We start from the raw sequence: 14,870 nt of genomic DNA on the forward strand, positions 1-14,870 counted from the left end.
TCAAACGTTCCTCAGTAGCCACCTCCCATTGTAAAGGATTTCTAAGCAGCATATTAGTATGTCTGTCCCGGGACAACTGAAAGGATGAGCTTCGTGCACTCTCATATTATTTCACCAATCAGGTAAAGGAAGCTTACTATGAAATCTCATGAGAGTTAAGTCAAATCTCATGAGATCACAGTAAGAGTTCATGACCTCAGCACTGCTGATGCTGATTGGCTGCTGTTCATGTCTTCATTTTTTTAATTTTTTTCCCTGCAGCTGGGAGCAGCTGAGTATAAGTTTTTACACAGAACTTACTCTGCTGAGCTGAGGAAATTGTGAGGTAAAATATCTTCCTTTTTTACATAGAGATACTCAGGTGATATTTTCCTGTCAGCATTTTACAGTTATACTGCATCAGTTTCATGTGATTTAGCATATGAGCATTATGTCCCTTTAAGACAGCATTCCATTTCCACCACTAGTCTTTGCTAGACATCAGCAATATTTATTGTGAAATCTGGGTTTTCTACTTGTTTTGCTTAAAAAAGAGCAGTAACTTATTTAGAATGATGTTTTCCAGCTTGTTTTTTGTATCATAAAAAAAATCTCTATTTTGCACTGGCTAAACTTACCAAAGCATAGTACTTTATTATTACTGGCTGCAATATTGTTATTGATTTATTTTAGCTTTTCACCGGCATGGCAATTCTAACCAACTGAAATATAGGCCAATGACAGCAAAGATCAGATTATTGAAGCAAGTGCTGCTGGCTAATTACAACAGTTTACCTTTTTTCATTTGTCACAACAACTATTAAATATATTTTTCAGTCTTCTTAAATTACCTTGATTACTACATTTATGTTCCAGTTACAAAGAAGATGACATAACAGAGAGGGTTGTATTCTCCCACCTTTATTGTTTGTGCCTATGATGTGCCTGATCAGGACCAAAGACGGTACAGTAAATTGCAAGCACTTCAGGGCCTTATATAAATATAAGCAATGGGTCTTTCTAGGGATATCAATCCTTATTAACTCTTATCCAGTCCATACTAATTGTTATCTGAGCAGCTTTGTACCCTATCATATGGTATAGACCTTCTGTGCCTTTAACAACTAAAGGTTGCAATAAGGTGAGGAGAATTTGCAAAGGGATTAGGGGAAGATTAGACATGAGAGGTATTTTGACAAGTGGGGTTATAATAAAGAACATTTTATTCTGTATACTATTTTATTGACAAAAAGGGGCCGAATGATCAAATGGCGGACGGCCATGATTCGCTGTAGCGAATCATGTCCACCCGACATTGCTAAATGCAGACAACATACGCTGTCGGCATTTAACATTGCACAAGCAGTTCTGGTGAACTGCTTGTGCAATGCCACCCCCTGCAGATTTGCGGGCATTCGGCCACTAGCAGGGGGTATCAATCAACGCGATCGTATGAGATTGGGCATATTGATGTCCGCAGCCTCAGAGGCGGCAGACAAGTTAAGGAGCAGCGGTCTTAAGACCGCTGCTTCTTAACTGCTGTTTCCGTGATTAGGGACCATTCGGTCCCTGTTAAATCGGCCCCATAGTCTTTTAATAACCATACACAATCTCGGCATAAAATACCACAGTATTGAAGTAAATGAAGTTGTGGGAATCATATTGGGGGAATTAGATATTAGGGGGTTAACTATGGGGGACCATATTCAAGGGTTGTTAAACTGCAGTGATCACATCAGGAAAATAAAATATTGTGAAATATAGCATATTGGGGGGTATTGCAATTGAGGGATTATGTATATCATCCCGATCAACCTTAATTTTTATTGCAGTGGACTCATTGTTATGAATAATAATAGTAGGGTTATAAATTAGTTTTCTGAATTGGAGGAGGTTTAAGTAAAGGTAAACTGTGGAAGGGAAGGGTTGCAGGTATGATTCATTGCTGTGATTAATATGGTTTTATTTTAACAACATTTTTTATACCCTTGCATTCATTTGTATTTTTGTTAATTTATATATTTATGACAGATTGTTATTAATAGGAATGTGACTGCTACCATTAAACTGTATAGGCAAATGCAATTTATATTTTATTTTTTAAAACTGGGTTTCTATCTTACCAATATCTTCTTCAATGTAGGTCTTCAATGAAACTTTCAGAGGAGTAACACTTAAAGTAAGTTCTTCTTGACAAGTGGGGAAGTGTATTAAGACATCAGACAATATTCTGTAACAGATTTTACATATTATTTTGTGTATCCTTGGTCAACCTCACCAGTCAGGCATACAACTTACTGTTAAAGCTACTTTAAAGTCAAAATTAAAATTTCATGATTCAGATAGAGGATGCATTTTTAAATAACTTTCCAATTTACTTCTATTAGCAAATTAACTTAGATCTCTTGGTAGACTTTGCTGAATAGTAAATCTAGGTAGGCTCAAGAATGGCAATGCACTACTGGGAACTAGCTGCTGATTGGTGGTTTCACATATATGCAATTTGTCATTGGCTCTCCCCATGTGGTCAGCTAGCTCCAATTGCTGCTCCTTCCACAAAGAATAAAGAGAAAAATAATAAAGAGAATTAAAGGGACATTAAACACTAAATAAATGCTAGATAGAATGATGCATTCAAAGTAAAGATTAGTCTGAGAATAACATATAGATGTATTTTTTAAAGTTTCATTAGCTGTATATAACTGACAAAATAAGTGTAAAGTTTTAGGGCTAGATTACAAGTGGCGCTGTATTTATTTTGTGTAAGTGAAAACGTTGCTTAGATTTTCATTCATTTTGCGCTTTTCAGGTTGCGTTCGTATTACAAGTTCCAAAAAAACATATTTTTGACCCGATTAGCACGAAAAACCAAACACGTTTTCATGTGCGCATGCATTTATTCCCCGATAGAGATTAATGGAGAAAAAAAGTTGGGGGAAAAAACTAACACAACAGATTGTGCAAACTCCATCGCTTTTTTGCATTCCCCAAAGAAGTCAATGGGGAAAATAATGTTGAAAAAACAAACACGCATAGCGCAAACATAGCATATTCGCATTAGTAAATGTGAAATATTTACAGTAAATACATAGTTAAAATCTTTATTAAATATGAATATTGAATTAATATGTTTTATCATGTTTTTATCTGCTTAATGGCAAAGCACGTATATATATATATGTTTACATATAGTACAGGGAGTGCAGAATTATTAGGCAAATGAGTATTTTGACCACATCATCCTCTTTATGCATGTTGTCTTACGCCAAGCTGTATAGGCTCGAAAGCCTACTACCAATTAAGCATATTAGGTGATGTGCATCTCTGTAATGAGAAGGGGTGTGGTCTAATGACATCAACACCCTATATCAGGAGTGCATAATTATTAGGCAACTTCCTTTCCTTTGGCAAAATGGGTCAAAAGAAGGACTTGGCAGGCTCAGAAAAGTCAAAAATAGTGAGATATCTTGCAGAGGGATGCAGCACTCTTAAAATTGCAAAGCTTCTGAAGCGTGATCATCGAACAATCAAGCGTTTCATTCAAAATAGTCAACAGGGTTGCAAGAAGCGTGTGGAAAAGCCAAGGCGCAAAATAACTGCCCATGAACTGAGAAAAGTCAAGCGTGCAGCTGCCAAGATGCCACTTGCCACCAGTTTGGCCATATTTCAGAGCTGCAACATCACTGGAGTGCCCAAAAGCACACGGTGTGCAATACTCAGAGACATGGCCAAGGTAAGAAAGGCTGAAAGACGACCACCACTGAACAAGACACACAAGCTGAAACGTCAAGACTGGGCCAAGAAATATCTCAAGACTGATTTTTCTAAGGTTTTATGGACTGATGAAATGAGAGTGAGTCTTGATGGGCCAGATGGATGGGCCCGTGGCTGGATTGGTAAAGGGCAGAGAGCTCCAGTCCAACTCAGACGCCAGCAAGGTGGAGGTGGAGTACTGGTTTGGGCTGGTATCATCAAAGATGAGCTTGTGGGGCCTTTTCGGGTTGAGGATGGAGTCAAGCTCAACTCCCCGTCCTACTGCCAGTTTCTGGAAGACACCTTCTTCAAGCAGTGGTACAGGAAGAAGTCTGCATCCTTCAAGAAAAACATGATTTTCATGCAGGACAATGCTCCATCACACGCGTCCAAGTACTCCACAGCGTGGCTGGCAAGAAAGGGTATAAAAGAAGAAAATCTAATGACATGGCCTCCTTGTTCACCTGATCTGAACCCCCATTGAGAACCTGTGGTCCATCATCAAATGTGAGATTTACAAGGAGGGAAAACAGTACACCTCTCTGAACAGTGTCTGGGAGGCTGTGGTTGCTGCTGCACGCAATGTTGATGGTGAACAGATCAAAACACTGACAGAATCCATGGATGGCAGGCTTTTGAGTGTCCTTGCAAAGAAAGGTGGCTATATTGGTCACTGATTTGTTTTTGTTTTGTTTTTGAATGTCAGAAATGTATATTTGTGAATGTTGAGATGTTATATTGGTTTCACTGGTAAAAATAAATAATTGAAATGGGTATATATTTGTTTTTTGTTAAGTTGCCTAATAATTATGCACAGTAATAGTCACCTGCACACACAGATATCCCCCTAAAATAGCTATAACTAAAAACAAACTAAAAACTACTTCCAAAACTATTCAGCTTTGATATTAATGAGTTTTTTGGGTTCATTGAGAACATGGTTGTTGTTCAATAATAAAATTAATCCGCAAAAATACAACTTGCCTAATAATTCTGCACTCCCTGTATATATTAATGTTTTTATATGTATATATGATTGTAAATCATAATTTAATAAAATCCAAGCTATTTTGCCTGCAGCAGAGAAGAGGCACTCGTATGGTGTTGAGGTGCTTGAGATGCCAATTTCACCAAGGTGAGATATTTATCTTTGTAAAGTAAGCATGGACTTCATTCTAACATAAAAATATCTTGATTATCTATATGCAATGGTAAATAACCAGCTATAAGATTAGGGAAAAATATCTAGTCCATCAAATGTGCATAAGGACTATGGCCTCTATTTATCAAGCTGTCAACCGCAAATACGCTGGAATTCCGCAGCGTATTTGTGGCGAACCTGATTCGCCTTAGTTATCAAAGGCTAGAGACCGGCAAAAGTAGAATTTAGTGACTTAACCATATGATCCGCCGGACTCAGTCCGACACAGATCGATGCTTACGTCACTACAGATGTTCCGAACGCAAGTTCGGCACAATCTGACTACTTTTGGAAGTTATCGAAGAACTAGCAGGTACGCTCGGCACTATTCCGGCCCAGCGTACCTGGTTTTCAATCCACCACCCTGGAGGTGGTGAATGCCATAGGAATCAATGGGAGTCGGAAAGCAGCTTAAAGGGACAGTCAACTATAGAATTGTTATTGTTTTAAAAGATAGATAATCCCTTTATTACTCATTCCCCAGTTTTGCATAACCAACACAGTTATATTAATGTACTTTTTACCTTTGTGATTACCTTGTATCTAGGAACCTTCTTCCAGCCCCCTGATCACATGACTGTGACTGTTTATTATCTATTGTCTTAAATTTAGCATTGTATTGTGCTAGATCTTAAATAACTTTTTGTGCCTGAACACAGTGTTATCTATATAGCCCACGTGTACTTTCTGTCTCTTTGTGTTGAAAAGAGATTTAAAAAGCATGTGATAAGAGGCAGCCCTCAAAGGCTTAGAAATTAGCATATGAGCCTACCTATATTTAGTTTAAACTAAGAATACCAAGAGGAAAAAAGCAAACTTGATGATAAAAGTAAATTGGAAAGTCAATTAAAATTAAAAGTCCTATCTGAATAATGAAAGTTTAATTTATACTTGACTGTCCCTTTAAGCTCATGTTCGCTGCTGCCCGATATCCCATTGATTCCTATGGGAAATGTCTACACCTAACACCCTAACATGTACCCCAAGTCTAAACACCCCTAATTTGCCCCCCTACACTGCCGCCACCTACTTTATACTTATTAACCTCTAAACCGCCGCTCCCGGAGCCCACCGCCACTCTAATAAACGTATTAACCCCTAAACTGCCGCTCACGGACCCCGCCGCAACTAAATAAAGTGTTTAACCCCTAAACCGCCGCTCCCGGACCCCGCCGCAACTAAATAAACTTATTAACCCCTAAACCGCTGCTCCCGGACCCCGCCGCAACTAAATAAACTGTTTAACCCCTAAACCGCCGCTCTCGGACCCCGCCGCAAACAAAATAAACTTATTAACCCCTAAACCGCCGCTCCCGGAGCCCACCGCCACTCTAATAAACGTATTAACCCCTAAACCACCGCTCACGGACCCCGCCGCAACTAAATAAAGTGTTTAACCCCTAAACCGCCGCTCCCGGACCCCGCCGCAACTAAATAAACTTATTAAACCCGAAACCGCCGCTCCCGGACCCCGCCGCAACCAAATAAACTGTTTAACCCCTAAACCGCCGCTCTCGGACCCCGCCGCAAACAAAATAAACTTATTAACCCCTAAACCGCCTCTCCCGGAGCCCACCGCCACCTACATTATACATATTAACCCCTAATCTGCCGCCCCTATACCGCAGCCACCTACATAAAGTTATTAACCTCTATCCTGCCGCTCCCGGACCCCGCCACAACTTAATAAAGTTATTAACCCCTAAACCACCGCTCTCGGAGCCCACCGCCACCTACATTATACATATTAACCCCTAATCTGCCGCCCCCTATACCGCCGCCACCTACATAAAGTTATTAACCCCTATCCTGCCGCTCCCGGACCCCGCCGCAACTTAATAAAATGTTTAACCCATAAACCGCCGCTCCCGGAGCCCATCGCCACCTACATTACATTTATTAACCCCTAATCTGCCCCCCCTACACTGCCACCACTATATTAAATGAATTAACCCCTAAACCTAAGTCTAACCCTAACACCCCCCCTAACTTAAATATTATTTAAATAAATCTAAATAAATTTACTATTATTAACTAAATTATTCTTATTTAAAACTAAATACTTACCTGTAAAATAAACCCTAAGCTAGCTACAATATAATTAATAATTACATTGTAGCTAGTTTAGGATTTATTTTTATTTTACAGGCAAGTTTGTATTTATTTTAACTAGGTACAATAATTATTAAATAGTTATGAACTATTTAATAACTACCTAGCTAAAATAAATACAAAATTACCTGTAAAATAAATCCTAACCTAAGTTACACTAACACCTAACACTACAATTAAATAAATTAAATTAATTAAATACAATTAAATAAAATTAACTAAAGTACAAAAACAAACACTAAATTACAGAAAATAAAAAAATAAATACAAGAATTTTAAACTAATTACACCTAATCTAAGCCCCCTAATAAAATAAAAAAGCCCCCCAAAATAATAAAAATCCCTACCCTATACTAAATTACAAATAGCCCTTAAAAGGGCTTTTTGCGGGGCATTGCCCCAAAGTAATAAGCTCTTTTACCTGTAAGAAAAGAAATACAACCCCCTCCAACATTAAAACCCACCACCCACACACCCAACCCTACTCTAAAACCCACCCAAACCCCCCTTAAAAAAACCTAACACTAACCCCCTGAAGATCACCCTACCTTGAGCCGTCTTCACCCAACCGGGCCTAAGTCCTCAACGAAGCCGGGCGAAGTGGTCCTCCAGACGGGCAGAAGTCTTCATCCAATCTGGCCAGAAGAGGTCCTCCAGACGGGCAGAAGTTTTCATCCAGGCGGCATCTTCTATCTTCTTCCATCCGACGAGGAGCTGCTCCATCTTGCAGACATCCGAAGCAGAGCATCCATCGATCCCAACAACTAACAAGGAATGACGGTTTCTTTAAATGACGTCATCCAAGATGGCGTCCCTTGAATTCCGATTGGCTGATAGGATTCTATCAGGCAATCAGAATTAAGGTAGGAAAAATCCTATTGACTGATGCAATCAGCCAATCGGATTGAAGTTCAATACGATTGGCTGATCCAATCAGCCAATAGAATTGACCTCGCATTCTATTGGCTGTTCCGATCAGCCAATAGAATGCAAGGTCAATCCTATTGGCTGATTGCATCAGCAAATAGGATTTTTCCTACCTTAATTCCGATTGGCTGATAGAATCCTATCAGCCAATCGGAATTCAAGGGACGCCATCTTGGATGACGTCATTTAAAGGAACCGTCATTCGTCGTTAGTCGTCGGGATCGATGGATGCTCCGCGTCGGATGTCTTCAAGATGGAGCCGCTCCTCGTTGGATGGAAGAAGATAGAAGATGCCGCCTGGATGAAGACTTCTGCCCGTCTGGAGGACCACTTCTGGCCGAATTGGATGAAGACTTCTGTACGTCTGGAGGACCACTTCGCCCGGCTTCGTTGAGGACTTAGGCCCGGTTGGGTGAAGACGACTCAAGGTAGGGTGATCTTCAGGGGGTTAGTGTTAGGTTTTTTTAAGGGGGGTTTGGGTGGGTTTTAGAGTAGGGTTGGGTGTGTGGGTGGTGGGTTTTAATGTTGGGGGGTTGTATTTCTTTTTTTACAGGTAAAAGAGCTGATTACTTTGGGGCAATGCCCCGCAAAAAGCCCTTTTAAGGGCAATTTGTAATTTAGTATAGGGTAGGGATTTTTATTATTTTGGGGAGGGCTTTTTAATTTTATTAGGGGGCTTAGATTAGGTGTAATTAGTTTAAAATTCTTGTAATTATTTTTTTTTCTGTAATTTAGTGTTTTTTTTGTACTTTAGTTAATTTTATTTAATTGTAGGTAATTGTAGTTAATTAATTTAATTTATTTAATTGTAGCGTAGTGTTAGGTGTAATTGTAACTTAGGTTAGGTTTTATTTTACAGGTAATTTTGTCTTTATTTTAGCTAGGTAGTTATTAAATAGTTAATAACTATTTAATAACTATTGTACCTAGTTAAAATAAATACAAAGTTGCCTGTAAAATAAAAATAAATCTTAAAATAGTTACAATGTAACTAATAGTTATATTGTAGCTATCTTAGGGTTTATTTAGGTAAGTATTTAGTTTTAAATAGGAATAATTTAGTTAATAATAGTAAATTTATTTAGATTTATTTAAATAATATTTAAGTTAGGGGGGGTGTTAGGGTTAGACTTAGGTTTAGGGGTTAATTCATTTAATATAGTGGCGGCGGTGTAGGGGGTGGGAGATTAGGGGTTAATAAATGTAATGTAGGTGGCGGTGGGCTCCAGGAGCGGCGGTTTAGGGATTAAACATTTTATTTAGTTGCGGCGGGGTCCGAGAGTGGCAGGATAGGGGTTAATAACTTTATGTAGGTGTGGCGGGGTCCGGGAGCGGCGGTTTAGAAGTTAATAACTTTATTTAGTTGCAGGGGGCTCCGGGAGCGGCAGTATAAGTGGTAAACAGTATAGTATAGTGTGGGTGCTTAGTTACAGCAAAAAAGCTGTAAAAAAGCCGAAGAACAGCGAGATCGATGACTGTTAGTTAACAACTAACAGTTGCTCATCGCTCCGTACTTGGTTCGCAGCTTTTTGACAGCTTTCTTGATAATTTTGGAGAGCGTATTCAGGTTCGCGGTGGCAATGTTAGGCGATCTGAGGCGAGCGTATTGGGGCCGTCGAATGCAAGTAAGTCGACGGCTTGATAAATAGAGGCCTATATATCAATCACAGGACAAAGCCTTACACGTGTATCTATACAGTACATATAATCAGCAATACCAAGCAATCCGCTAATAATTGTGCAAACAGATAATAGTGCGCATAATTCAAATAACAACCCCCATTATTCTAGGGCTAGGTGTAAATAACAAGCTCTGCACTATATCATGCAAAGCATAGTTACAAATCACCTGATTTAATATAAACAATCCAAATGATGACTCCTTTTATTTCAGGGTTGAACATAAGCTAGGAGTAGTTGTAAGAGACTAATACTGCCTGGAAAAAGTGAAAAGTAAACGTCTGTAAGCGTCCTTTAGGCTAAGGACATAACAATAAAACAAACTACCATGTGCATAAGCTCATTGGAGTGAAGCAGCTGGTGCTGTGCACAGACCAACTAACTGCAAACCAACTAATCGATTATGAGATTCGTTGACAACTATTTTCATAATTGATTATTGATCATATCGATTAGTTGTTGCAGCTCTAATATGCATGTTGTGTCTTAATGTTAAAGCCATTTGCCTGTCTTTTTTTCTAACACCCGAGATCTCATATCTTTGAGCCTTTATAACTTTTTTGTGCAATATTTTTTTAAATATTTTTTATTAGACCGTGTTAATATGAGTGTAAGTGTTCTTTGTAATGTTTTTGAAGTGTTTTGTGTAACTTTTTATATTCGGAAAACAGTTAAAGGGACAGTCAACACCCAGAAAACCTTTATCCCATAACTTAGATCCACAAAAAAAAAACAGAATTTATGCTTACCTGATAAATTACTTTCTCCAACGGTGTGTCCGGTCCACGGCGTCATCCATAACTTGTGGGAATATTCTCTTCCCCAACAGGAAATGGCAAAGAGCACAGCAAAAGCTGTCCATATAGTCCCTCCTAGGCTCCGCCCACCCCAGTCATTCGACCGACGGACAGGAGAAAAAAACAGGAGAAACTATAGGGTACCGTGGTGACTGTAGTTAAAGAAAGAAATTCATCAAACCTGATTAAAAAAACCAGGGCGGGCCGTGGACCGGACACACCGTTGGAGAAAGTAATTTATCAGGTAAGCATACATTCTGTTTTCTCCAACATTGGTGTGTCCCAGTGACGTGCAGTGAGGTCAGAGGCTGGTGAGGCACTAGAAACACATGTACAGAGGGCCGCAAGTACCCCCAACAGGGCAGGTTAAATGATAGCTGAACCAGTGCACAGGTGACATAATCAGGTGATGGGTGAGAGCAAGTTAGTAACCACTGAGTTACTGATCAGCTGATTACTTCACATGTGCACTGATTCAGCTATAATGAAAACCTGGCCTGTTGGGGGTACTTGAGGACCATTGTTGAGAAACACTGCACTAAAGCACCAGCTCATCGGAAATGTATTGATTACCTGGAGAATAAAGCACACATACTCTGCTCACTGACACCCACACACACTCACATACACACTCACACAATTCTGTGGCACAGTGCCAGTTACTAAGTAATTAGAATAATACACAATCTCTTCTGTACTCACTACTGTATTGTAAAAATAGAAATAATTTACCATACAAGTTTTACACAAAGGACAAGTTATCAATACTGCCAACACAGCTGCTGCAATATGGTGTTCAAGAAACGCACGTGCACATCCCACTTACGTATGCTCTTCAACAAAGGATACCAAAAGAATGAAGTACATAATAATAAAAGTAAAACATAAAGTTTATTTATTTATTTTGTTGGTGCAATTTCTATCTGAATGATGGAAATGTAATTATGACTTTCATGTTCCTTTCAAAAACTAATTTGATTTGCTGACCTGGGGCCAGTAACAGTTGATGCTAATTCTCAAAATATAAATAACTGGAAATGTCTATTAAAATAGCATGCTCTACCTCAATCATGAAAGTTTAATTTTAAATGTCTACCTTTAACTATGTGTTTAACCAGTTACTTTACAGTGGCATTATTTCTAAAAACATTTAACTGCAATAATTACATATATTTTTTAAATGACTCATTATCTCCTTTTTATTAATATAAACTTGTATAAAATCAGCACATATTAAAACAATGCATGCAACAGCTTTCAATTGATTTGTGAATTACAAGTTAACAGCAGTCTTTAATTTAATGGAGACACAGAGAAAAATAAAAAGAGATACTGCATCCTCTGACTGAACAGACATAACATATATGGAGTTTGTACCAAATGAAATAAAATAACCATGAAAAAGGGAGGCTTAGCAATATTCAATGTCAAAAACTTTAATTTAAATAATGTGGACACTGCACTCTTCAAACTCTGGGTTTTAAATTATGGATTTAAATTTGACTTCCTGTCAATATTGGGTTATGCTCACTTACTGTCCCCCCTGTTAATGAGCTGTATCTGAACACAATTTGTGAATCACAAGAGATGTAGAATACTACTTTACTCTTCTGCTTGGGTTATGCTCACTTACTGTCCCCCCTGTTAATGAGCTGTATCTGAACACAATTTGTGAATCACAAGAGATGTAGAATACTACTTTACTCTTCTGCTTGGTGTCATCTGTTCTTAGGTTACCTCAGCTTCCAGTTGTGTCACATGACCCTGCTCACTGCATCCTCCTTCTGATTAATCTATATATCCTTCACTTGCTAGGAGGCATCAAGAGGGGTGCCTCCTATTGGTACCAATTTCTGCTGCTAATATATTGACAGAACACAGGTGGCGCTGCAGCACAGCTTTTCCTTTGACCCATGTACTGCAATGAAGAGAAGCGTTCCTGTACCTGCCTCTCCATAGCATTACATGGGGGGGAAATATATATTTTTTTTTTACTTTTTTTTTTAAATTAAAATTTAATTAAGCTTTGGCCACATATGGCAGGGTAGGCACTGCCTCCCCTGCCTCTTATGAGTGCACGTCCCTGGTGTGTCCGGTCCACGGCGTCATCCATAACTTGTGGGAACCAATACCAAAGCTTTAGGACACGGATGAAGGGAGGGAGCCAATCAGGTTACCTAAACGGAAGGCACCACGGCTTGCAAAAGCTTTCTCCCAAAAATAGCCTCCGAAGAACAAAAGTATCAAATTTGTAGAATTTGGCAAAAGTGTGCAGGGAAGACCAAGTCGCTGCTTTACATATCTGATCAACAGAAGCCTCGTTCTTGAAGGCCCATGTGGAAACCACAGCCCTAGTAGAGTGAGCTGTGATTCGTTCGGGAGGCTGCCGTCCGGCAGTCTCGTAAGCCAATCGGATGATGCTTTTCAGCCAAAAGGAAAGAGAGGTAGCAGTAGCTTTTTGACCTCTCCTCTTGCCAGAATAAACGACAAACAGAGAAGACGTTTGTCTGAAAACCTTTGTTGTTTCTAAATAGAACTTTAAAGCACGTACTACATACTTCTTTGAAACTGGATTCGGACACAAAGAAGGCACAACTATTTCCTGGTTAATATTTTTGTTGGAAACAACCTTTGGAAGGAAACCAGGTTTAGTACGCAAAACAACCTTATCTGAATGGAACACCAGATAGGGTGGAATACACTGCAGAGCAGCTAACTCAGAAACTCTTCTAGCAGAAGAAATAGCAACCAAAAACAGAACTTTCCAAGATAACATCTTGATATCTATGGAATGTAGAGGTTCAAACGGAACCCCTTGAAGAACTGAAAGAACTAAATTCAGACTCCAGGGAGGAGTCAAAGGTCTGTAAACAGGCTTGATCCTGACCAAAGCCTGAACAAAGCTTGAACATCTGGCACAGCTGCCAGTCGTTTGTGTAACAAGACAGATAAAGCAGAAATTTGTCCTTTTAGAGAACTTGCTGATAATCCCTTATCCAAACCTTCTTGGAGAAAGGAAAGGATCCTAGGAACTTTAATCTTACTCCATGAGAATCCCTTGGATTCACACCAACAGATATATTTTTTCCATATTTTATGGTAAATTTTTCTAGTTACAGGTTTTCTGGCTTGAACCAGAGTATCTATCACAGAATCCGAAAACCCACGCTTAGATAAAATCAAGCGTTCAATTTGGATGTTCGAATGGACCCTGTACTAGAAGATCCTGTCTCAAAGGTAGCTTCCATGGTGGAGCCGATGACATATTCACCAGGTCTGCATACCAAGTCCTGCGTGGCCACGCAGGAGCTATCAAAATCACTGAGGCCCTCCTCTGTTTGATCCTGGCTACCAGCCTGGGAATGAGAGGAAACGGTGGAAACACATAAGCTAGGTTGAAGGTCCAAGGCGCTACTAATGCATCCACTAGAGTCGCCTTGGGATCCCTGGATCTGGACCCGTAGCAAGGAACCTTGAAGTTCTGACGAGACGCCATTAGATCCATGTCTGGAATGCCCCATAATTGGGTCAACTGGGCAAATATCTCCGGGTGGAGTTCCCACTCCCCCGGATGGAATGTCCGACGACTCAGATAATCCGCCTCCCAGTTTTCCACTCCTGGGATGTGGATCGCAGATAGGTGGCAGGAGTGATCCTCTGCCCATTTTATGATTTTGGTCACTTCTCTCATCGCCAGGGAACTCCTTGTTCCCCCTGATGGTTGATGTAAGCAACAGTCATCATGTTGTCTGATTGGAATCTTATGAATCTGGCCTTTGCTAGTTGAGGCCAAGCCTCTCAGTTCCAGAATGTTTATCGGGAGAAGAGACTCTTCCCGAGACCATAGACCCTGAGCTTTCAGGGAGTCCCAGACACTAGACTGGCGTCGGTCGTGACAATGACAAGTCTGTAAAGTCCCCATTCCACTGTTTCAGCATGCACAGTTGTAATGGTCTTAGATGAATTCGCGCAAAAGGAACTATGTCCATTGCTGCAACCATCAACCCTACTACTTCCATGCACTGAGCTATGGAAGGACGTGGAACAGAGTGAAGAACTTGACAAGCGTTTAGAAGTTTTGACTTTCTGACATCTGTCAGGAAAATCTTCATTTCTAAAGAATCTATTATTGTCCCCAAGAAAGGAACTCTTGTCGACGTTGACAGGGAACTTTTTTCTATGTTCACCTTCCACCCGTGAGATCTGAGAAAGGCCAGAACGATGTCTGTGTGAGCCTTTGCCTTTGACAGAGACGACGCTTGTATCAGAATGTCGTCCAAATAAGGTGCCACTGCAATGCCCCTTGGTCTTAGAACCGCTAGAAGGGACCCGAGTACCTTTGTGAAAATCCTTGGAGCAGTGGCTAGCCCGAATGGGAGAGCCACAAACTGGTAATGTTTGTTCAGAAAGGCGAACCTTAG

The 14,870-nt window shown here is 39.9% G+C and overlaps 1 protein-coding gene across 1 annotated transcript in view; it reads right to left on the reverse strand.

The window, feature by feature from the left end:
- Positions 1–14,870, reverse strand: part of RAD9B (RAD9 checkpoint clamp component B) — a 260,697-nt gene that overhangs the window by 105,855 nt on the left and 139,972 nt on the right. Inside the window, exon 6 of the mRNA XM_053699759.1 lies at positions 2,103–2,209. Coding sequence (XP_053555734.1) covers positions 2,103–2,209 — 107 coding nt within the window. The remainder of the gene's footprint in view (positions 1–2,102; positions 2,210–14,870) is intronic.

Source organism: Bombina bombina, chromosome 2 (genome assembly GCF_027579735.1).
Source record: "Bombina bombina isolate aBomBom1 chromosome 2, aBomBom1.pri, whole genome shotgun sequence".
Classification (NCBI taxonomy): Eukaryota; Metazoa; Chordata; class Amphibia; order Anura; family Bombinatoridae; genus Bombina; species Bombina bombina.